The following is a 24222-nucleotide window of genomic DNA, read 5'->3' on the forward strand; positions in this document are numbered from 1 at the left end:
GTCCGCCTCAAGTCATTCAGCCCATCTCCTCTCAGCTAGCTGCGCACCATGTGCGTTGGCGTGTCGTCTGTTCCAAGCAGACGTAAACGTTTCTGTAGTGTGAGAGACGTTATTTAATATATATTTAGCCACGTGGCCGTAACAACATTTTAATCACCAAAGTTGGGACTCCTGCTTCCTGTTTGCAGTCTAACCAAGCTCGGGTTTTCTTTCAGGACAGAAAATCCATGAGTGCTCGAGCTGTGTAGTTTTGCGAGACTTGCGACATTTTCCCCTATTGTGTCCGTGTTTTCCTGACGAGCGTGAGGCATTGCTGCACAGCCTGAGGAGACGGAGTGTGTCTCTGGATAGCGCCGCTCACGTGCTGTTCCCTCAGACTCTGCGAGCCAAGAGGTGCGGTAGCAAAGCTACACTTCTGAAAAAAAAAAAAATTAACTGCGAAGTTTATGAGAAAGCTGTATAGCTTTCCTTTGTAGGTGTGCGGCTGCGCTTGGGTGGATGCCAATGAGTTATTACTCCCTTATTACAAATCTACTCCACCTTTGGGGATTCCCCTAAAACATTTGGCCAACTCTTGAAATTCGTTGAGGACTATCTCTCTCTCTCTCTCTCTCTCTGGAGCAGTGCTACAAGTTGTATTTTGCCTATACTATGCAACACAGGTGGAGCAAACGCTCTCAGTGCCAGTTAAGGCCATTACCCTCCGTGCTTGACGCCACCACCACCACCACCAAACTTCCAAACCAGTCCGGATATTTTTTTACTGCCACTCATTGTCGAAGACCTCGGAGGAAGCGGTACTAATAAGCCCCGAAATTATTCCAACCACTTGCCGAGCGAGGATACGATGCTTCAAGAAACAGCTGATGTGCACAGAGTCGACATGAACATACAGGAGGGGTGGCCAACCCTTACACTGCGTTGCGAATAGCTTGTTGCCGGAGCGGTGGCCTAGTGGTTTGAGCATCCGCCTGACATGCCGAAGGTGCGGGGTTCGATCCCCAGTGCCGCCGAGTATACCCACCGGTGATACAATGGGTACAAGCTTTCCTCTCCCTGATGCTCGGCTTTTTTAGGGTGAAATGCTTGGGAAATGGGTCTTTGACCCTGCCTTGTACAATGAAAACTACCTATGAGATCGCGCTCCTTCGCCAAAGCTGCCCTTGCGCCATAAAAATCCATCATCATCATCATCATCATCATCATCGTGTTGTTGCATGCTCCCTTCAAACCGCCCCTATGTCCGAGGCTCTTTTAACCGAGCGCATTAGCTGCAAAAAGTCGCGTCAAAGGAGGCGGGGAGAACACGCTTAACAAAGCGCGGAGAGATGTGCGTGCGCTTCGGCGAAAAGACAAAGCCCGCCGAAAGACAGAAAGGCCGCCGCAAACAGTCGCACGAGTCTCCGCTCGGTCGGAACCCCTTCTCGGACTGTCCCGGAGTGCGTAGGGAGACGGAGTAATTCCAAGCAACGACGGCGAGCCCAGACCGCAGATGGAAGCGCGCCAGCGGCACACAGCTTATGTCTGAGCGCAACCGCTTCCTTAATTGAAACGGACGACTGCCCGGTCTTAATAACTTCTTCTCCGAGCCGCCTCCTCGGCTGTGTGCGTAGCCCGAGTCAACGTGGCGAACTTGTGCGGGCGACATGCATACAAGCGAACGCCGCTTTGTGATAGGCCGGAAGGCGGACGCCTTCTTTATTTGGCAATGACCTCGGCAATGATTGGCGTATGTGCGGGTTTGCGGGACTCGCTGATGGCGCGCGCGGCTTTCGAAAGAACGGAAAGGCTGTGAAGTGAGAAACAAACAAGTGTGGCTTGCGTCTGCTCGTAGGCGCCATTCTGCTGGATACAGCTTCCTTAAAAACCTTTGTATTCGCAGCGCTCTGCGTGCACCGCTCCTCTGCGTGGCATGCAAAAAAATGGTTGCTGAAAATGTGTCGTTTTTTTTTTCTTCGTCCAGCTCTTGCACTTGCGCTTCACAGCACCGGAACATCTTGAAGTGCGTGGGCCAATTTACCAAAGTGATTTTACAGTGAGAGCTGTTACACACGGAACCCATGACACCTGGGCCTTCGTGAAACATTGGTCCGTAGAATTTGGCAGGTGCCCGGAGGTGTGCGCAATGGAAAGTGCTTCGATGTGTGCTCCAGCACACGTGGAGGAGCACCCTCCGGTGGGTGCACCTTCCGTTTCCGGAGGGTGCCCGGAAGTTGCCACGATCCGCTGCGATCCCCTATAGTGGGTGCTGGGTGTGCTGGCAACCCACCAACCGCCATTGTCCAGAAGCACCACCACACAACCATCCACCTTTAACATCACCCCCCCCCCCCAACCCACCCACACACACAAACACACCGCACATCACGCAATAAGATTAACACAGCGCACCTGCACAATGACGAATGAAGATGAGACAAGACACAGCACTGACAACTTTAGAGTTTACTCAGAACGTCACCGTTTAAGTAAAAAATCTGAACAACCACAGGGGTAGAACAAAGCAAAACATGTTGCTTATTCACACATTCTACGACTAAATGAGATGTTTTTTTTTTTTTTGAGATAGCGATGGAAGGAGTGCCAACACACCTCGTGCCTAACTTCACAACCTCTAAGGTCTCATAATCATCTCTCTAGTAATGGCACCTTTGTGGAAGGCTACAACTTGGCAATTTGCAACCAGTGGATGGCAAGAACAATCACGGCAATGAATTCCTATCTGGCAGCCAATGAATGAATCCCGAAACTAGTCTTTGTCTTAACGGCAGACTTAGGAAACAATGCAATAATGTCAGAAATGCCGTCCGGAACATTGGGTTGCAACAGTCTGCGTTGTTACACACACCACGGCTTCTTTACCGCAGGCGGCGGACCTCGAACTGCCCTCTCGGATGAGGTTCGTTGTAAGACCGTGCAGCAGTGATAGTGTAGGAAGCGTCAGCGCTACGCAGCCGCCGTCGCCTCAGCCGCCGCGTCAGATTTCCGACCAACGACGGCTCTCGTCAAATTTTTAAACCAGGCCGTAGCGTAGCTTCTCTGATAGTTTTTCTTGTGCGTTCAATACACCTTATTTTCATTGTGTATTTGCCCATTCAGTTGTATTTATATGCATTTCGTTTTGTTATATATTGTTTTGTTTTATTAGTGGCCTATTCAACTCAAGTCAGGAAAACGCTTCTTGAATAAAGCTATTAAAGAAATTTCATTTTTCATACTGCGTTGATATCTAACTGTTCTGATATTTAGTGCAACTGGCAGAACTCAACTAACTCACGAGCTACTAAGCCACTGGCCAGCGGCAAAATACTCACCAAAATTATCTGTAACATTGTCTAATGTTTGGCTCACAAAATCCAAGTGGAGCTCTGATTTTAGACTTTCTCCTTTTTAACGAAGCTCTCACTACAAATGCCAGCACCAACATCATCTACTTTAGTATTGCCATAAAGCAGCAGCTGCGAGCGTGAGCAGTTCTGCGGTATTTTTTACCCGACGTGTCGTAAAAAACTGACGCCTTGCAAACTCAAGAAAAAGTTGTATTGAAGCCGAGAGGGGTAGCGGTGGAAGTTAAAGTCGTCTCACATTCACTTAGTTCGCCTCGATCATTACGTATGGGATGAATCGTGTAACTGGTCATAACAACTTGTCGGCAACAATGTTTCCTAGAGTCTGTCGAGAATTTATGACCGTACACCTCTCCCTGAGGTTCGCTAAACAAATCCTCTCAGTTTTTGTTTATCGAGTACAACCTTCGAATAACCCGATATATACTGGGTACGACAAGTTATATGGACTTCTCTGCGCTTGTGTAGAAACGCAGTTTATCTTCTCAAAGAAGGAAATCCAAAGCGTTCTCACATCCCGAGCTCATCAGCAAGCGTGCGTGTGAGACTCGACGCTGGGGCAAAATCCAATCTCGTCGGGATCATGTTCTTCGAAGATCGGCGCGTTTATGGTGCGGAAAGATGCGAACGGCGTAAAAGAAAAAGGAAAAAAAGGGGTAAGTGGGAGTTTAGGCAGCATAACGATAAAACAAAAAAGACAGGGTGTCAAGCGACGCTAACAAGACAAGGCACAAAACGGGGCACGGGATTGGATCCGCCGCCTAGTTGCTTCGATTTACTGCCGCTGGAAAAAATAAACAGACATAGAGAAGAGCGAGGAGCGGCTCGTTACGCGGCGCCTGGGCATCCATAATTCATCGGCAGCGATCGAGGCTGGCAAGCCGCGGAAGATTTTCGGAGGATACTGCGTGCGGCTTGGTAAGCGAGTAACGAGGACCGCCAGGAAGTGAAGTCACGACGGGGGAATTGCAGCGCCAAGACGCGCTCCGTCGTCTTCGCAGCCTTGTGTCCCCTTTCTTTCAAGTAGCGATCTCTGCGAACACAACTATATAGGGAAAAAAAAGAAAAGCGCTTATGGAAGGCCGCGTAGACGCGCCGTCTTGAATTTCAGCTTCATCGAAGAATTTCAGCCTCCGTATCGTAAATGCGCGCTTTAGACTTCGCGGCCATCTTGAGGCAATGTTCCTCTCACACTACCCACTTTTTTCCTTTTGCACATTTTATTTATATATTTAAGAAGAAGGTCGCGGAGTCGAATCCCGGCTGCAGCGTCCTCATTTCCATGGAGGCTTAATACAAAAACGCCCACGGGCTGTGCAATGTCGGCGCACGTTAAAGAACTATAGGTGGTCTAAATAAATCCGGAGACCTCTAGTACGGCCTCCCTCGTAGTCCATTGTCTCAATCCGGGCCATTAAACCTCACAATATAGGATTTACGTTTCCTTCTCTCTGTTCTCTCTCTAGATAACTGACAACATGACGATCAGAAAGAGCTGCTGCGAACAACTAACGGACACTTGCATTCAGCTCTGCTATTATATAGCCTCCACAGAGCTGTCGTAAGGTCACAGCGTAAAAGTCGTTAACAAGGAAACACTGAGGACAATGCACTGACCCTCAAGTGCAAATCTGATTACTGACATATTGCTTACGGGCCTCGCTTTTTGTGTGCTTAAGCGCGCATTTTCCTCAAGTTTTTTTTTTTATTGCACCGATATAAGCGAAACAAGCCGTGTATAAAATTTTCAGTTCAGAGTCAACCACGTCATGTGCTTTACTTCGTATTATTATTTTGTTTTGCGCACTTCAATCACAACGATCGAATATCGGACCCTCTTACTCTTGTACCACAGCTCAACATTCGTCTATGATGAAAGTGAGAGAGAATAAATTTCATTGAGCGTTTAGCCCCCAGTCCGGGCCTTTTCAGTACAGTGGCCGTCTGCCAGGTTTCCCAGTACGTTACGGACGTGCTGGACAAGAATTGAGTACCTAGATATCTTCAACACAGTCGTACATACATTGCTGACAATTCGGAGGGCCCTTGCAGGATGCGTTCGTTTCTTTTCATGCGTTTGCCGTGCCTACGTTCGCCATTGTTCACCCTGCCAGTGCATTCTTTAGAATTCGTGCCTTCCCTGCTGTTCCCCTCCCGCGGTGCGTTCGTTACCCCGGCGTTTGTTCGCGCAGCGCTCGTTTGTCGCGCATCTCCGTTGTCGCTCTGAGCGGGGCAGCACTCGTCCCACTGCGCTCGTTAGCGGAGGACGACACCGGCGGTGCGTGACACTGCGGCGCGTCCCGCTCAGCACGCGCTGCGCCGACGCCGCGTCCGTCAGCGCTCCGCACACAGAGCTCGCGTTTTTTTAGCCCTAGCTGACGGGAGAACCACGCGGGGCCAACGTCGGGGCGCCGGTGTTGACACTGAAAGCAGAGACCTTGTGGTTTCTTTTTTTTTTTCTCGTGGCGACAGCGTCGTGTCGTCGACGCTGTCACTGACTCTCGTGTTGAACAAGCGCCCGAAAGAGTGCTGGCGACGTCTTCACGGCCTCCGCTCGAACTGACGTTTTCTTCCCCTTTTTGCGAGAGAAAGAATTGCCGGAAGGAAGAGCTTGGGGGGGGGGGGGGGGGGGGGGGGGGGGGCAAGAACAGATTTTCGCCTGTTTCCAGATGATGATCACCGCTCTTTTGCGCATTGCTATAGGCTAGCGAGTATGCTATGCGAGTATGCATAGCGAGTATGCTATAGGCTGAAAGCTGTTTTACAGGTGGTTCAGTGCGAAAACTACAATAGAAAGAGAAAAAAAAATAACGCCAAAGCTAAGGTAGGCAGAAAAACACGAATTTCTATGATAGGTTCTGTTTATCCCCTTCGGATGACCGAGGAAAAGTGAACAGCATTGGGCTTAAACCCCTTTCTATACAGTGTGAGCAGGCTTGCACGGATGAATCCGCCGGCCTGTATACAATGCGACAACACCATTGCAATCTTTCAAGGGAACCACGCGTCTCTGCAGGTCAGACCTCGATACCCCGACATCCGACATTGCGCACTTTAGCTGGCGTGACGGTATCGGTGCCAGGGTCATGCACAAGCACGCTGCGCACCTCGCGTGAGCTGTGCGGTGCCGGTGAGGAGCGTCGGTAAAGGTGCGTCGCACAGCACCGTGTTTCGGTCACGTTCGGTGCCACTTGTGCCACACAGTAATAATTAAGACGGGGTCAAAATGTCTGAACAAATAAGCGGTGTCCAATGAAGCTGTACACGTTGAGACGCTACCTGGTTATTAAAAGCACAGTTGCGGACAAGCTGCTAGTACTGAGCGCACCAAACACGGCGGGGTGCCGGCGGAATAGTTAACCAAAAATAGGTACTGGTGTAGTGCTCGCCACTTGGGGTAAAGGGATCAGCGGATATGGAGGGGAAGGGGTAAAGAGAGCGGAGGTAAGATTAAGACAATAAAGTTAGAAAGTAATTAAGCACTCTCAGTCGTGGCATGTCACCGAGCGCACCAATTACACCATAAGTGCCGGGAAACTGCTCTGAGGCAGAGGCCGGACAAGTGCCGACATCGTTTCAGTAAAAGCGATCTTGCCTGCATTGCAACATCTTGAGCATCACCACCAGCCGCTACAGAAACAAAATAACATATAAACAAGTAACGTGAACGCAAAAGAAATGCGCATGTGTGCGTTCAGGGTCGCCCGGTAATGAAGGCATCAAGCGAAGAATGTGGGTATTCCCGAAGACTTCTGTCAGATTCTTGCTCGCAACGCGGATACGTTGCACCACGCCGACGAGTTTAATTTCCTGCATACCGCCAGTGATGCACTGATCGTATACCGGCCCGCGTATGCTTATGAAGAGTAATTCACTCTGAGAGCGGCGCTAGCGCGCCAAACCCAGCCGTGACGCGAGGATTGCTCCACTGCCTGTGTGAGCGTATATATATAAACCGTGGTCCGCCGGGGCCGCCGCAGCAGCCGTCCGCGCAGCCCGGCATTATTGATCAAGGCGAAGAAGGAAATCCCGCCGGAAACGGTCCGACCACCTCCGCTCTCGCGCTGGTCCCCCGTACCGGCGGCCGCAAAAAGAGAGCCGGCAGTCGCCCGCCCTTATTATAACCGATCCGCGGAGCAAGCCCCGGCTTCACGGGTCCCGGACGAGGCTTCGCTGCTCCTGCAGCCGCCGCTGCTGCTTGCGATCTGTCTGGCGGGAAGTAGAATTTCCAGGGTATCACTGTCTATAGCTGCGCGGCGAGCCGGCACCGCCTTTCGCAACGTGTGTAACCAGGGACGGTGGTCCCGGGTGCGAACCCCGGACCAGGACTAATTTTTCTTTAACTACGAAGTTTCTAACAAAGCTGGATATCTTTCCTTTGTAGCCGTATGGCTGAGCTCGGGTGGATGTCAGTGAGTAATTACTCCCTTATTATAAATCTACTCCATCTTGGAGATTCCCCTAAACTTTTGAAAAAAAAGAAAAAAAGAAACGCCTTTTTGGTATCCCGCTCGGGCTACGGCGGAAAGGAGGTTTTTGGCGAGGATGTATAATATGTATGCCTTTCCGCGTACAAGAGGGTGGTGCAAATCGAGTTTATGCCGTTTTCCAAATGGGATTGATCACGCGCAGTGCACTTCCTTTCTTTTTTTTTTCATGTCGAAGGAGTTTCGCTTGGTGGAGTGCTGAAATCCGGGCAAATCCGCTCTGAGTTAAGCAGCTATGCGTGATCGGACAAAATGTTTCATGATGTCCTGTGTCAGTTTTCCCGGAAAAAAAAAAAAAGACGTGGAGTGTCTGTGAAACGGGATGTTTGTAGTAACACCCAGATTTCTTCCGGCTACCTTAATCGTTCTTCTTTAGGGTAGCCCTGCAGCAACTGACGTATGTTAATATATAGTTCAGGCTTAAAAACAATCACGTTCATTGCGCTTCTACCTTTTAAAGTATCTCGTTTTCATTGAAAAGGGGGGGGGGGGATGCAATGGTGGCTTCGAAACGCCTCGTCCTTAAATCCACCCATATACAGTAATATGGGCATACACATCCTTTCTCCCTTTTTGGTTGTGAAAGGGCCCGGAATCCCTGTGCATTTCAAGTAAATGCACATTTCGCCGAATCATGCGTTCAGGGGTGAAAGTTTTCTTTCCAGTCCTTCGTATTTCGAGTACCATTGCGTAGTGCTCCGTTCGTTCTAGCGATTAATTATCTTGGAACGGTTATTGCTCATTCAGTCACTGAATTATCAGCCCAGCGCGCGCTTTTAGTAGCTTACCATGGGCAGCAGCAACAAAAACAACAACACGGTGGAGGTGGCGGGGGTTTTGACCCCCGCCACCTCCATGGCTACAAAGGAAAGCTATACAGCTTTCTCAGAAACTTCGTAGTTAAAGAAAAATTAGGCCTGGTCCGGGGTTCGAACCAGGGACCCCCGTCTCGGGTTGCACACGCTGCGAAAGGCGGTCCGGCACGCCACGGTGGAGGTGCCGGGTGTCAAAACCGCAAAGGAACGCATCTGAGTGATTCCAGTGCGGCATTGAAACTGGGTCATCTTGGGAGCCTGCATCACGAAAGGCCCATTACGGCTGTCCATCTTAGCGTCCGCATAGACGCGTGTCACTATAGCTGCGCTGCCGGAAGGCTGAAGCCCCAGTGTGGGACCTCGCAGACGCGCACCTAACGCGTAAATAACAGCTCACTGGTGGCGCAGGCAGACCGCGAGAAGAAAGGGGCTCGATCACTCCTCTTTAAGTGCGCAGCGACATGGTCCGATAGCCCTCGGCGCAACCTTTTATGGGGGGGCCATTAATGGGGGCCAGGTTAGCGCGTGTTCGATCACGTCCCTGTCGGTGCGCCGTGACCGGACGAAGCAAGCTGCGGCGAACCAGCGCCAGGTAAAAATGTCCGGCGACAAGGGAGGACCGCAGGCAGCCGTAAACAACGAGTTTACTGTCCTGTGCTGTCCTCGGGAGCAAGCCGCACACGGCCGTTCTTCCCCGCAAAGCTTGCTGTGTGTACGCCGGTTCCTTTTAACATTGCGCTATAGAAAGGTATGCCCTGGGCGCCGTTTGTAGATATTGAATGAAGAGTACTGAGGGGCGTGGCGATAAGAGGAACTGAGAAACTTGTACTGGAATTTTTAATATAAGTACGTAGTCTAGTTCAGTACATGTAAAAGGTGACTTTGTTTGCGTGGAAATTGTTCTGACTTCCTTACTGAAGATTCCCTGGTCAACTAATCATCGGTGGAAGAAATGGACGCTGCTTGTGCAGAATAAGAACAAGGGAAGGAAAAGCTGGGAGAGGCTGGAATCGCACCATTCAGGACAAAAACATGCAGCGACTCTATTCCCTGAACATCCAAAGGCTGGAACAACACTCCCGGATCGATTATCAGCGTTGAAGACATTGCTCATTTTCGAACGGCATTAGCCAACATTGTATATGTAGATCACTGACTTTTCTGCTTCGTGTTTTCTTTTTTGTGTATTTACTCCCCCATGTAATGCCCCAGTCCTTGAGGATAATATGAATAAATAAGTAGGAAGAAAAAAAGGCTGCTGTATGTTTGACTGCTTCATATTTCAAAGGAAAGGGGATGTCGGGATGGAAAGGTGGAGAAGGGACAGAGCAAATCACTGGCCATGTACGATTACAGATTATGGCCTTCAAAGCATAAAAACGCTCGTTGTCCTGTGCCCTTTGCAGCTTTTAAGAGCTTGCTTTCCGGTTGAGAAAAAATTGAGGGGAGTACTTAAGTCACCTTACGTAGTGCATCAAGGTGAAAGCCTGTGTCGTCCTGTTCAGCTCTCTAGCTCAACACGATCGCCTCACGCTCCTAGAATTAGTTTAGGTTTCAAATTACGACATACTACACCTTCTTTATGTCCGGTGTGTTTGTTATATCCGGTTTCAAGTTGTGACATACTACACATCCGTTATAACCGGTGTGTCTTGCGCACACTGTTGAGGCAAGAAAGGCTTTCGCCTTAAAAAAGGATTCGCAAATATTCGATGCGGTGTAAGAGTCATGTCTGTACTATTTTAATTTACATTCACATTCCTTTCTTATACCTGAGAGCTTTTGTATTCACTCTCCATTTAATTTAAATCATAAGCATAGCGATGAAACCTGCATCTGAATCTAGCGCAGAAAAGAGCTAAATATGGGAACGTAGTTTCATAGGAACGGTTCATTTACCATTCAGTTACCGTAATAAAGCGCGGCGTAAGTTGTACAGTCGGCCAACTGCGACGCAAAGAGGACGAACTCCTGCGAAAAATAATTTAGGGCCGCTGTTCCGAAAGGCTGCACGCGGCAGCTGCAGTCGGTGCGCTATCCAGGGTACACTGCAGCCTTCTCGGAAATGCGAAATCGTCGTGGTCGTCCCGCGGCGGCTCGTCGCAGCCATCCACGAAACACCCGCCGGTCCGCTGTGCGGGCGGAGCGCTGGCTGAAACAAAAACGCGCTCCCTTCCTGCGGCCGTTCCTTGGTTTCCATGGAAACGGGCTTCGAGTCGAAGATTAGACGCCAGAGCCGCCGGGGCTCAGATACCTCGTTCCACAATGGCCCTGCCCAACCCAGGGAGAGAGCGTGAGAGAAGGACGAGGATTTCATTTCAAAAATAGAATACATTTTCGCGGCTCGTAAAATCGATATTAGGGCGAAGCCTGTGAGTGCGTGCGCGTGGCTTGTGGCGACGTTAACGTTGCTTGCAGAGAGCGACGCTATTTTTAGAGCGATCCAGACTATTCGCTCGCTGAGGTCCTTTTTCTGATTTTTTTTTTTGCATCCTTTTCCTCTTTAGAAAGGGTGCGTGCTGTCGTGCGCAAAATTGCGCTCTTTATAATCGAGAAGCACAAACAGAACCTGAAACAGTTTGAAACACACTGGCCGGGCTGGCAATTCATTTTCTGCGCACTCACACGCAAGTGTGCGTCTCTCACCGTGGATGACAGCCAAATAGTAAATGCACAGATGCAGCGATACGCAACGAAATAAGCATGATTACGGGAAGAAGCAATGCGGGAAAGAGCATTTTCATTCCTCCTCAGGGCTTGTAGACAATAAATCTGCCAGGCATGGCGTGATATTATTCACCGGCGCTTATTGCCCAGAGATGACTGACTGGGGTCATATTTTATAAGTTATAATGCGCACTTTCCCGATCCATTTTTCCCCCGTTCGCCATTGGCCGGAAGCGTTTGCCTTCGATGCCCGAGCTGGCGAATGACAATTCGTCCTAGTTATCAGTCCTGACGTCACAGCCAGAAAATACTAATTGTAGAAGGTCAAAATGATGGAGAGAAAAAAAATCGTTAGAAAGTACGCCCCAGTGTTTGGTGGACAGTATGCTACGAGTTCTGTAGCGGTGACGGAAAAGGGCCGCGAAAAAATGACAATGTGGTTGGGCACAACCAGCCTTCAGTAAACAACTAATCTCCGTAACTTTTGTGATGACTAATGTTCGTATCCGGTATAATTCATGGCTCTGGCTTTTACATTATTTTGGGTGGGGCTAGGTTCGTCCACCTTTGTATAGCCTGTGGCTTTTAGCGCCTTGGTAACTTGTCGCAGTGAGCATAGGCGATATGGCCTCGAATTTAAGCTATACGCTGGCGTTCACAACTTGCCCCACAGACTCACTACACTACACTACACTGCAAGTGTGTTCAGCTGCGAGAGCAATGTATTCGTGTGCTCCAAATGTCCGAATTATGTCTGATAGCTATTGTACATATGTGCCTGAATATAGGCCCCATAGGACCTATTGAGAGCGATAGCTGTATACACTCACTTCTTGGCGACGAGGGAGAGGGCAAAGTGTTTACATATTACCCCTGTCAACATTTCACGGTCATTTGAATTGCGGCCACTGCGACCACGCAGTGCATTTCATGAGCTTTCTTGGGGTGCGGTTCGCGCAGTCCTCGATGGAACACTGATGACAAGCACAGTATTCCGGTATCAATAGTGTAGCGCGCTCTAATCGCAAAGAGACCACTCTCACCGAAAACGGAGCCTTTATAAGCTATAAAATATGACAAAAACGAAATACAGGTGCCGCCACCACTGGCTGATCTGGCAACTAAAATGCGTGCGTCAACACCGATTTCGCGCGCATCCCGGAAACTACGCTACACCTCCATTCACTTGAAAACGGTGGCAACCCGTCTATTTCGGCGAGGACGTCAGGACTTTGAAACGACTTTTGGGAAGATTTCTAAATCTAGTTTTGTGCGTAATAAGCGCGTATTTTGCTGTCGAATAAACGTCAACACGGCGAGAAAGATCCAGAGAATAAGTTTTTACTGAAAACAATAATCAGACAGAGTTATCCGCAGAGGGTCTGATTGGGCAAGTTGGTTGTTCATTATGAAGACTGCTGCTCTCGAGAACAACAACACGAAGGAGACAGCACATGCGCTAACTATCAACTGAATTTTTATCCAATGCATGTACACCTTTTAATACAGAGTGCGTGCATCAGAAGATAACCCGCAAGCCTATCACACTGTGACTCAGTTGCGCCACAGATTCTAACTTTCCTTCGCGCCGTCAAGAAAAAACAACTCCGATCTGATAGCAATAAAGAAGGCATGCGCAGATATTTCCTTTCTAGTCTTTATCTGTCTTGCCTGTCTTGTCTCCTTCGTATTGTCCGTGTTCCCCATCGCTGCAGTCTTCATATTTGTCCTCAGAGAGTTCGTTTAAATCGGCCCCACTCGCGTATTCGGCGAGAAATGACTTTCGTGCTCTGCCTGTGGCCCTGACCTTTGTGCGCGCGCGTGCAGGTGAGCCCAAGGTGCAGCCGTTCCACTTCCCCAAGACAGTGCTGCGGGGCGAGAAGGTCCGCGTCGTGTGCTCGGCCGCGTCCGGCGCCACGCCGCTCAGCTTCCAGTGGCTGCGCGACGGGCTGCGCCTCGCCGACGGCGCCCACCACGTCAGCATCAAGACCTTCGAGGACTTCTCGGTGCTCGAGGTGTCCAACATCGGGGTGGCCCACAACGGCAACTACACCTGCGCCCTCAAGAACCTCCAGGGGAGCGACGCCTACTCCAGCCAGCTGCTCGTCCAAGGTGGGCATTCGCATGCTGCCGTAATATATATTTTGATGCCATAGGTAGCGTAAGAGGGCTCTCGCACAGTTTCCGCCCTCGCCTTTAGATGACGTTCTACGTCACACTTGCGGTAATACAGGACGTGCTACGTCCACCGCTATGGACGAGGGTGGCGCTGGTGAACACTCTCAAGGTTCGCTTACACGCAAAACATAAATACCCACGAAAGCAGCACATTGGACAGCCGTCGCCGTAGCTCAGTTGGTAAGAGCACCGGACGCGATATTCGGAGGTCGTGGGTTCGGATCCCACCGGCGGCATGGTTGTTTTTTCTGCTGGTTTATAAGTAATTTTCTTTAAACAATTTGATTGGCATTAGAAATAAAAAAAGAAAACAATCCCTTATTCACCTTGGTTTCGGTGACTGTTGGCTTCCTTAATATATATATATATATATATATATATATATATATATATATATATATATATATATATATATATATATATATATATATATATATATATATATATATATATATATAAAATCACCAAAAATTGAAGAAACATAACAGGATTTGATTCACGACGTTTCGGCTGGAGGACCAGCCTTTTTCGAGTATATATATATATATATATATATATATAGTCTTTATCATTCTAACGTGCAACAGGTGTGGTGCACGTGGAGATGCGGCGTAGCGGTGCGCTCACGAATGTTGCGGACGTGTACGGCGTATATGGTTGCGAGCAGAAATAAATGCGTAGCCTTGCAGTTGCTCCGTAATAATGGTAAGGCGAGTTTCGCGAAAAACAGCGCTACAACACACAGGTTTGGAGCCCAACTGCGACTTGGATGCTTGTTCGCATTAACGGGATTTCGTGTGTTTGGTTTGATACAGACGATATTAATGCTTCTTTTTACACCTACGAGAATAAGTGGTCTTCTCCAGAATGCAGCGATCCAGAGGCGTGCACGGGGGGTGGGGGGTGCTCTTCCGCAATCGGCATGAAGGACGAGAGCGCATACGAGGAGTAGTGTGGGCACGAACCACGCTTACGTTCGAGAAGTCTCGGGAATCTCCGCCGAAATTCTCCAGAATAAACACGTAGTGGCCAGGCGCCGGCTGCTTAAAGGTATCTTCTCGCCGAGTGTGGGATTCCTGGTGTATAACTACTGCGTACGCCTTCGCGTCTTCAGTGGTGCACTCGGGAGGGCTGCCAGGGTCCAGCGTCTCTTACATAGGCCGGTGCCACGCCCATCCCGCGAGGAAAATGGAAGGAAGGAAAGACGCGGGGAAGGGGGTGCCCAGAGTCTCCGAACACCGGGTCTGGCGCGCTCTGTACTTGGCGCGTGGCGATCGATGCCGCACACACACACGCACCACCAGCCTTATTCTGCGTCGCTGGAGCTCCCCCGCTGAGAGAGCGCGCGCTCGAAGGCATCAGCAGCACCCGCTCACGCCGCCAAAAGCGCGCGCTCGGCCTCTTTATCTCGCGGCAGTGACGGCTGCAAGCGGCCGTAGCGCGAGGCTCCAACTACGAGTGACGCAAGAGAAAAGGGCAAGCTGCGTGCAGCCGGCAGCTGTGGCCCTCGAGGAGAGAGGGGGTGGGGGACCCACTGTGCGCGCTTCGACTCCATTTGGCGGATGCTCCTGTGCTGCATGCCAGCCGAATACTGCGTGCTGCGTCCCGTGCTTTAGCGAACCCAAGCAGCGCGGCCATCCTGGACACCCCCTCATTCAAACTGAGAATGCGAAAGAAATATAGCCATTTGAATGCAGTAAATGCGCCCGCATTGTAAGCAGCCCGCTTCCTTTATTCTGACCCCTCAGAATGATAAAATGACGTTTCAATGGCGACACCTTTCCTTAAGTAGTGATGTGTTTGTTAAGCTTTCTTCAGTTTCGAGGCCGTTCTCAGTGAACAACTTTCTCCTGTCTTCGATCATGCATCCTAAGTACCTCATGCATCTCGCTTGCGATTTGTAGACGTTGGTAAAATCTTAAACGGCGTTTTACAAACGCGACTAAAATTCCAGTTAGGAGGTAATAAAATGTCACCTGTGCGAAATTCTGGCGGACTGTAGTGCTGGCTTTGCAAAAGAAGGTTGTATAAGGTGTCTGTTGTTAAACAGAATGTGCGATATTTACAATTCAGCGCCCATATAGATAATTGGATCGGTGTTGCCACAGTTAAGAACACTCTTATGGTCCCCCGACTCATATTGAATATCAAAATCCTATTGCTAGAAACATTTGAACATGAAACACTCGAAAATATCAACACATCGCGCGATATCCAAAAACTCATAGCGCCCAAATTGCTAATTCTATCGGTATTTTTACGGCCAAAAAAAAAACTTTTTTATTCATAGTGAAATGGTAACATCATATGGTTCGAAATATTTAAACATCGTTTAATATTTGAAGAGTACACATAAGCGAGCAGCAGCAAGTATTCATGCAGTACCCTGCTCGCATTTCTGTGAATAAATAATACTCACGAGACTGGCAGGAAGTGCAAGGCACAACGAAGAAAGAGCGCACTCTAAGTCAGAAAGGACTTAGAGGGGCGTATGACTTCTTGACGTCTAAATAAAGTCGGCTAGTTCCATTTAACCTCTTTTAGTATAGAGTACAGTAAGAAGCTCACGGTGTATCCTCTACGAGCACGTCCAGTGTCCTTACGTATATGAGGCGCTGTGCAAATGATCCGGTCATTTGTGGGGACCCGACTTTGCACTACAGATGTCGTCTAGCGTACATTTTATTTCCCTCAATAATTCTGCGCTTTCATACGCACTGTGGTTTCCGCAAAAAGCCTGATGGCTATGTTGTCCCGTTGCATAAGTAGACACAATAATTAGCGTTTTAAACACTTTTCAACAAACATTCAGCATCGGCAGCTATGGAGTTCAGGGTTTTGCATAACACTGCCGCGGATCTCTTGGATATTACAATTAGCGGGTGTCGCTGCAAATAAGGTTCAGCGCCTTAAGTGCAATGCTCTATCGCTAGTACGGTGGTTAAGAACAGTTACGACTACCCTGATTCAGAGCAAAATATTTCTTTTTATTTTACATAAAATAATATATATCTAAACAGAAACGACAACAAGCTCTCTTCACCATGCTCGATAACTGGGTGAAAATTCGAGGTGGAACTGGTAAATCTTACAGAGGGCGTTAAATGCGCGAGAATACGATATACGCGCCCGGCATTCCGCCTGCGTTCGCTTCCCTTTTGTTCCCCAGTGCTGGGGACGCATCGCGGCATGCGAGAACGGGGGAGAAAGCCGACGCGAAGTGGACAACGGGACGGGTTCCCTTTCTCCCCATATTCTCCCGAGGCGCCTTGAGTTTTTTTTTTTTTTACTCCATTTTTCTTCCTTTGTTAGCCGCGCGACGTGGAACGGTGCTGGCTTCAGCTCCGCTACTGGGCGGAGACAAAAGGCGGTCTCCTTCCTATTGTCCGGTTGAACACGCGCAATTTAAAGCAATGCGCGAAAAACTTTCTTTGTTATAGCAGGACTACGTGAGTTCGAATGAAGTATATGCTGTACAAATGAGAGAGATATGGTAATTAGGCGCGTACGCTACTTGCTTTCGTGTCACCGGCTGCCGGCTTACGAGCATGGTATAAGCATGAGCTGCCGTCTTGTAATGTGCACTGCAAGTTGAGTATAATAAGTATACGCGCTGCGTTGTATGCGTTGTGAGATGCGCTTTGCCATATGATCATTTTTAGCGTACATGTTTTCATTGCCGCATCGCAAGCCACTCCGAACTCTCCGCGAATTCACCGATGTGCCATATGTCTGCGGGCCCAAAAGTAACCGTACACGACAGGTGAATAGTTAGAAGAAAAAAAAACTTGCAGTTGGGCCCCCTTTGCATTTTCGCTGTAGGTTCGCTACCGAAGTTCGATCATTTTTGACTCTGCGATCAGGTTCACTGAACTGTTTGCAGATATCTGTTCGTACGTAATATCGATTCGTGATTAGCCTACACCTATAGCCGCCGTCTTTTCAAGTTATTCTGACTGACCAGTGTCAGCCACAATGCGAGCAATATTCACAATAGTATAATGAATCATGCTTCGTATTCACTGCTGTCTTGGTGCTGTAGTAAAATGCACTGCAGCATTTGAAGACAGCTTGTATAGATTATTTGACACTTTACACAACAGCCGTGCTGTCTCACACTGAGAACAAATTGCAGTTCCCCTGAGTTGATAGATCACGTGTTGTGATGAAAAAGACTGCTTTCCCTGAGAAGGTTAGTTTATAGGGGTTTAACGTCCCAAAGCAACTCAGGCTACGAGGGACGCCGTAGTGAAGGGCTCCGGAAATTTCGACCATCTGGGGTTCTTTAACGGGCACTGACATCGCACAGCACACGGGCATCTAGAATTTCGCCTCCATCGAAATTCGACCGCCGCGGCCGGGATCGAACCCGCGTCTTTCGGGCCGGCAGCCGAGCGCCATAACCACTCATCCACCGCGGCGGCTGTTCCCTAAGAAGGGAGCTTTTATAAGCTATATACGAGTCGTGAAAAAATGACACAAAAGTGTCGCCACCGCCGGACGTTCTCTCATGCAAAGTGCGGTCCCGTCTAGATATATATTTTTTTTCATCGCGGATCCTTGAGGCTAGACTATACTGCCATTCGCTTCCATATGGTCACGGGCCCTTCTCCTTCTGCTTTACGTCACGTGTTCGAATCTAGTTGTAAGAAACGAATTTTCCATTTTTGGTTTGGTTTATGGGGGTTTAACGTCCCAAAGCGACTCAGGCTATGAAGGACGCCATAGTGAAGGACTCCACAAAATTCGACCATGCACCTGGGGTTCTTTAACGTGCACTCACATCGCACAGCACACGGGCCTCTAGAATTTCGCCTCCATCGAAATTTGACCGCGCAACCGGGATCGAACCCGCGTCTTTCGGGTCAGCAACCTAGCGCCGTAACCACTCAGCCACCGCGGCGGCACAAATTTTCCATTTTTAAATCCACTTCTCGCAGCAATGCATGCGTCTTTTATTGCCACATATCAACACACCCATAAAAAGCGCGACAATCAATTTTTTCTGAATAAAATTGGGATGTTGTTGGCAGAGGTGGGCATTTGACCTCAAAGATCTGGACCTCACCTCAACCTCAAAAAGAATTTGCTGACCTCACTCAACCTCAACCTCATCAGTTGAGGTTGCGGTCTCCTTAGACGCCCTCACCACACTTTTCCTGAGGCCACTGCTGACCTCAGAAAACAAACGAAAAACAAAACAAAAAGCGGTTAAGAAGTTTTTTCAGTTAAAAACAATTCTGAGAATCCTGTGAGGCAGGAAAGCGGAAATGATGATGGTAATATTTAATGAGGTGTGTACAGGCAATATTGATGTGCATGCAATAGGAGAAGCTTATAATCTGGTATGGACCCCCGGAGAGCATATGGCCTGCGGGCAGGGGTGTCCCATACGCGGTTACCACCAGTATATCGGTGAGTACTTTATATGTGTCAGTATTTGGCAACCTGCTTCGTGTATACTTGTTCGTATTGAAAGCCTCTCGCTCATTGACGCACGAACCGGCAATTGACAAACACAGCCCTTCTACACCATCTACTATAAATTGGAAGATCGAGGGGGGAGGTGTTCACGATACTCTTTTCAGGCTTGAGAATAGTTACCGAATATAAAGAAAGTGGTCGTCGATGTACTTTCCAATGCGACAGTTATGCAGACGCATATCAGTATATTTCGATTTTATAGCTCTATCTGGCATAGCGAGAATGCTCTTTTCACTTTTCTGTATGTTTCCTTCGAAAACACTTAACAAGCTGCGACTGTAGTACACGAACAGAGGCACGTTGTATTTATGTCTGTTTAGAAGCGAGCGGCTTCTTTTATTAACGCGAAAGCATTAGATGGCTCACGTTCAAAAAAGTGTCCGCAAGAAACGGCGCCAAGCGACGTCACGAGCCGACGAGTCACGCGACAAAGATGATGACGTCACATAATTAATGTTAATTCATATATTTAGGTAAAGCTGAGACTAATTAGTATAATTAATTATGCCATCATGTGAGCGTGACGTCATACAGATCACTGACAGCGATGTAATGTGCCATCAAACCTAATCACGTGACGACGGTGTAATATGACATCACACCTACTCTCGTGACAACGATATAATTTCTCGTCATACCAGGCCCCCATTCACACCCTTCCACCCCCATTTCAAGATCCATATGGATCCCATATTACTACACATGCACGCATGGTGCATTACAAAGAGTGCCCACAACCCGGTCCGCATTAATGACATTCGGATTGTTCAGCACGTAAACGCGCCAGTTCTCATGTATGACATACTACAAAGATCATGCAACGGCACATGCCTTTGACTCTCGAGATGATGGCGATGATGATGATGATGATAACAGTGTATCCTTATGAGCCCGGGGAAGTCTCATATACCGCTACCAAATTAAAAGTTGCCAGCATATTGATTAAATATTGTACATTATTCAGCAACCGAAGACAATTATTGTGCGGGACAATAGGAATACCTGCAGCTAATAATTAAGGATGATGTTGATGATGTTCCTGGGAGGTCAAGACCCTCCCCCGTTTCCGCCACTTCCCTCCTGGTGGAGATGGTAATGGTTTCGAAGTCCTGGGAATTCTCCAATGACTCGGTGCACCAGAGGCATTTTGAAAAAAAGGTCTAGAGTATACGTCTTCGAACACAGCGCCAACTATTAAAATCACACGGGTCAAAACAACTGGCCTAGAGTGGGCAGCGTGAACCGCTCTTTCTGTCAAGAGCACCATGGCTCTCCGCTGAAATTTTCCCGCAGCGAAGACTTTTTCCAAGCCTCCCCCATCCCGGGGGAAAGAAAACCTTGTAAATACTCATACGCCTCAACAGAATTCTGGGTACCATTTCGTCAAACAGTCTGAGACAAGCTGCTTTAAGTCAGTCACTTGTTTTCCTTCAAAACTGAACTAATCAAAGGTACGCCAGCACCCTCGACGTTTTTTTACCCGCGAGCAAAGCGCCAGCATTTTGCGAAGCCGTTTAAGGTGAACGATGGGTCTCAGCAAAATAGTCAAAGAAAAGATAACGTGTAGTGCCTGGTCGTCTGCAAGGTAGGCCGCCAACCTAACTGACCCCATACGAGAAAAAAAACATACAAACAAAAATCGCACACTAAAAATGTAAGCGAACAAGTGTTCCCCATTAAACGTCATATTAGAACGTTTGAAACAGCGACTCAGCAGCACAACGCGAGCATGCAATAAGTTCCATTCACACATCTTTATTAAAAAAAGAAGAAAATCAATTAACTACCACATCACCATACATTCATTATAGTTTTGCATTTTTTCGCCGCTGCAACACCGCTATGCTGGTACGTTCACTTCGTGCTGCGGTGTTTCGGCATAATAAGCGAATTTCCGAGAAGGAACAAGGAACCGGAGACCAAAAGAGAGGTTATTCAGAAGGATAAAAAAAGTGAAAGTATATTTGCATCTGCTTGCATTACGGAACAGGAAGGTACAGAATCGGTGTGAGATTTGAAAAGGGAAGTTAGCGATCAAAAGCTTCGGCGGTGTTATACAGGTTTTTCTGGCTTCGTGGTTTTTTAATCAAGTCAGCAGGTGTCCTTGTTAGGAACCACCTCAATCACATTCTGTCACGTGTGCCGACTACTCCAGTTTCTGTTAAGTCAGCTTGTCATGTATTACACCAGGGTCCTCTTTCTTCGACTGCAAGGCAAGAGCTATGACGTCAGCGCCGGCAACGAGCATGAACACGAAGCAGTCTTGCTTGGGGCCATCCGCGCTGCGACGAATTTGTTGCGTGCTTGTTGGACTGAACTTATTTGTTTGCGACATCAAACAAGGCTACCGCGGGTCAACGTGAGTTACATGCTTTGCCGGCTCCCGGGAGTTTGAGCCGACCGGTAGGCAGCCGGGTGCTAAGCCAGTGGGGCAAGAGATAGGGAGAGTGGCGTGATGTGACAGTAACACTCCTTCCGGGAAGACCAGAGGGGTGCGTCTTCCTGTAGGCTCGGACTGAACGGACATTACTGCGCAGCACCAGAAGCTAAGAGGGAACTGTGGCATCCGGTTGTCCAAACAGGGGAAACCGAACACCAAGCGCCATTGCATGAACACTGCGGTGATGCGCTTCAACACCGCTTCGGAAGCGGCACTCGTCGGAGTAAGACGCGGCAACTGCAAAAACTCTCGACCTCAAAATTTCGACCTCAGTGAATGGCGACCTCACTCAACCTCAAACTCACGCAAGAGGTTGAGGTCTGATTTGCTGACCTCACTCACAAAATTTCGAGCCGTCGCCGACCTCACGTCAACCTCACCTCATGATGTGAGGTTGAGGTCGACCTCATGAGGTTGCCCACCTCTGGTTGTTGGCTACAATGCCCCTTCAACGGACTCTGAAAGGGGCTCTCAATGAAGTTGCTGTATGCTTGGGATGTTATAGGACACCTCTTCATGAATATCCTGCAGCAAGAATTTTTGATGCGCTTTCTAGCAGCTGAGTTAGTTTCTAGAAGCTGAGTTAAAATTTGAATTTCAGCGTCTTCGCGCTTTTGCCCCTCCTCTCGTCACCTTCTTGCACGCTCAAAAGTCGGCGCTGCGCCGTCGGCTGCCGACTTGCGCAGGAATTCCTCGGTGGGCGGAGCTTTCTGACCCACCGGAGCGACGCGCCTGACTGGCCGCGGCCATGGTAGCTGCGTGACGTTTGAAAAAATGTAGCCAATAGCCATCTCGTAACTGACATACGCAGGCGCGTGACACGATGGAGAGTGAGAGTTTCAAGAAGTGGCCGGAAAGGGCTGGCCAGCTTTTAAGCGCGATTGTGGGTTCTCCGATGCATGTATGGTATATGCAATTATTGTCTTTTATTCTTTCAAAATACCTGAACATTATAGAAAGTAACAACATATCGCTAAGAGATATCGCAGTGAAGAGCCTAAAAACCATTTTGTACCTTTTTGAAGACGTTTAGCTTGAACTTGCTCTGAACTGTAAGTAAGATTATAACGCGGGTAAATTCTGCTTATTTTGTACACTTGGATGATGTGATGCTAAATGTTAAAATGCTGTGTTTAATTCATGTTGATACTTTCGTGTTTGTTTCGACTGCCTCACCTATAGCTGTCTCGTGAAAAACTGAGGCAATACGCTGCCTCGGCAATATGGGCGTAGGGTGCCTCTCAAGCTGCATTCAAGCAGCTTTTTTCCCTGCGCCCTCTCTTTTCAAGTGATACCTTTGCCACAAAGAGCGAGAAATAAACTTCAACTTCAATGTAGAAGTGAATTATTTTTTAGGTCAGACGTTCGTGACAACACAGTGCAGTGACTAAGTCAGTCTATGTAGTCTCCTCAGGTGTGTCAGGGCCCATTTAAGAAGCGACGGGTCATAGAAAGGATTCATATTTTACCACCTTTATAACGAAGGCTACAGAAACTAATAACAGCTCAAAGACAGCTCATTAGCTACCCAGAATGAAAGTCAGGCGTCGAGACCGTGAAGCTAAAACTTCAGTTTGCGGGAAACAAACTCTGGGCCCTTTTCAATCTTTATTAGCATGGAAAAGCAATTACTTCCCGCAGCCATCTTTCAGCTCAGCATGCACAGGCACATCACGCACTGCAAGAACAGTTCGGCTTCTCCGCGGAGCGTAGATGCAGTTGGCACCGAAATCGGCACGCGCTCAAGAGTCTCGCCAGAACACGGCCTCGGGGCTCCCGTTCCCAACACTGCTGGCAGAAAAAGCGCGCCTCGGAAATGAATTCAGCTAGACTGGCCGGGAACGCACACCTTCTTATGTGGTCGCCCGCTTGCAGTTCCTATCTCACTTTTGCTTTCACGCTGTCTCCCTCGCAGTTTTCCAAACTGGGGCTGCAGTCGCTCTGCTTGCTTGTCTCGAAAGTCTTACCCTAGACCGGTGGCATAACGAGAAAGCCGGAAAGCAACGAAAAAGGCGGAAGTCTGGGAGAACGTTTCGCTCCTTTCGCGACGCCTAATTACCTCGCAGCTGCCTGAACCATTAAACTTCGGCACCGGCGCCGAGTGCTCCCATTTAATTTTGTAGCTTTTTCCGCGCATCTGTTCGTACTTTACAGCTTAAAAGTGAAAGCAACGTCCCGAGTGCAAACGTATGGTGTGGCCGACATCATTAAAACAAAGTTTTAATAAATCTCCCGAATTGTGGTACCCAGCATCTCACGATATATACGTCGTAGCTGTCTGGCGCAAGGAAGTGCTTCCTTTTACGGAAGAGTAAGCTCACTCTCGAGTCGAGAGAAATTGATAACGCTTTTACGCAGCAAGAGATAGGCACGCTGTTTTAAGCAGAATATTGTAGACGACGTGACGGGGCTGGCGCCGGCGAAAAGTATGTGTTTTATTGTTTTACTTCCTTCTTCTTCTTCTTCTTCTTCTTCTTGTCTTCGTTACTTTCTTTTTTTTTTTCTCGTTGAATACAGCGTGCCAAGCGCTAGGTCAGCAGCCGCGTCTCTCCACTCTCGCTACCACTGACGACTATGCGTCCCAGCTTGTCTTAAGTAATATCACATCAAGCGGGAAAAGCTCATATTTTCTGCTCATGTCACCGAGTGCTTCAGGCTGACTCGCTTTTTAAGTTGTCGTCGCTATGTCTCGGAGTTTACAAGAGGACACAGGACAGCTTCTTAAACTGCATTCCGGCGAAATAGCGGAAGAAGTAGGTCGCATTACCTGGACAAATAGAAGTTAGGATTCGCAGGAAAACGTG

At 48.5% G+C, this 24222-nt stretch overlaps 1 protein-coding gene across 2 annotated transcripts in view; it reads left to right on the top strand.

Moving 5' to 3' along the window:
- The window catches only part of LOC144098347 (cell adhesion molecule Dscam1-like), a 140907-nt gene that overhangs the window by 68312 nt on the left and 48373 nt on the right, over nt 1-24222 (top strand). The window contains exon 2 of one of the 2 annotated variants that reach the window (XM_077630913.1): nt 13144-13428. The exons of the other annotated variant lie outside the window; for it this stretch is intronic. Within the exon in view, the coding sequence (XP_077487039.1) occupies nt 13144-13428 (285 nt within the window). The remainder of the gene's footprint in view (nt 1-13143; nt 13429-24222) is intronic. 2 annotated transcript variants of the gene reach the window in all.

Source organism: Amblyomma americanum, chromosome 7 (assembly GCF_052857255.1).
Source record: "Amblyomma americanum isolate KBUSLIRL-KWMA chromosome 7, ASM5285725v1, whole genome shotgun sequence".
Classification (NCBI taxonomy): Eukaryota; Metazoa; Arthropoda; class Arachnida; order Ixodida; family Ixodidae; genus Amblyomma; species Amblyomma americanum.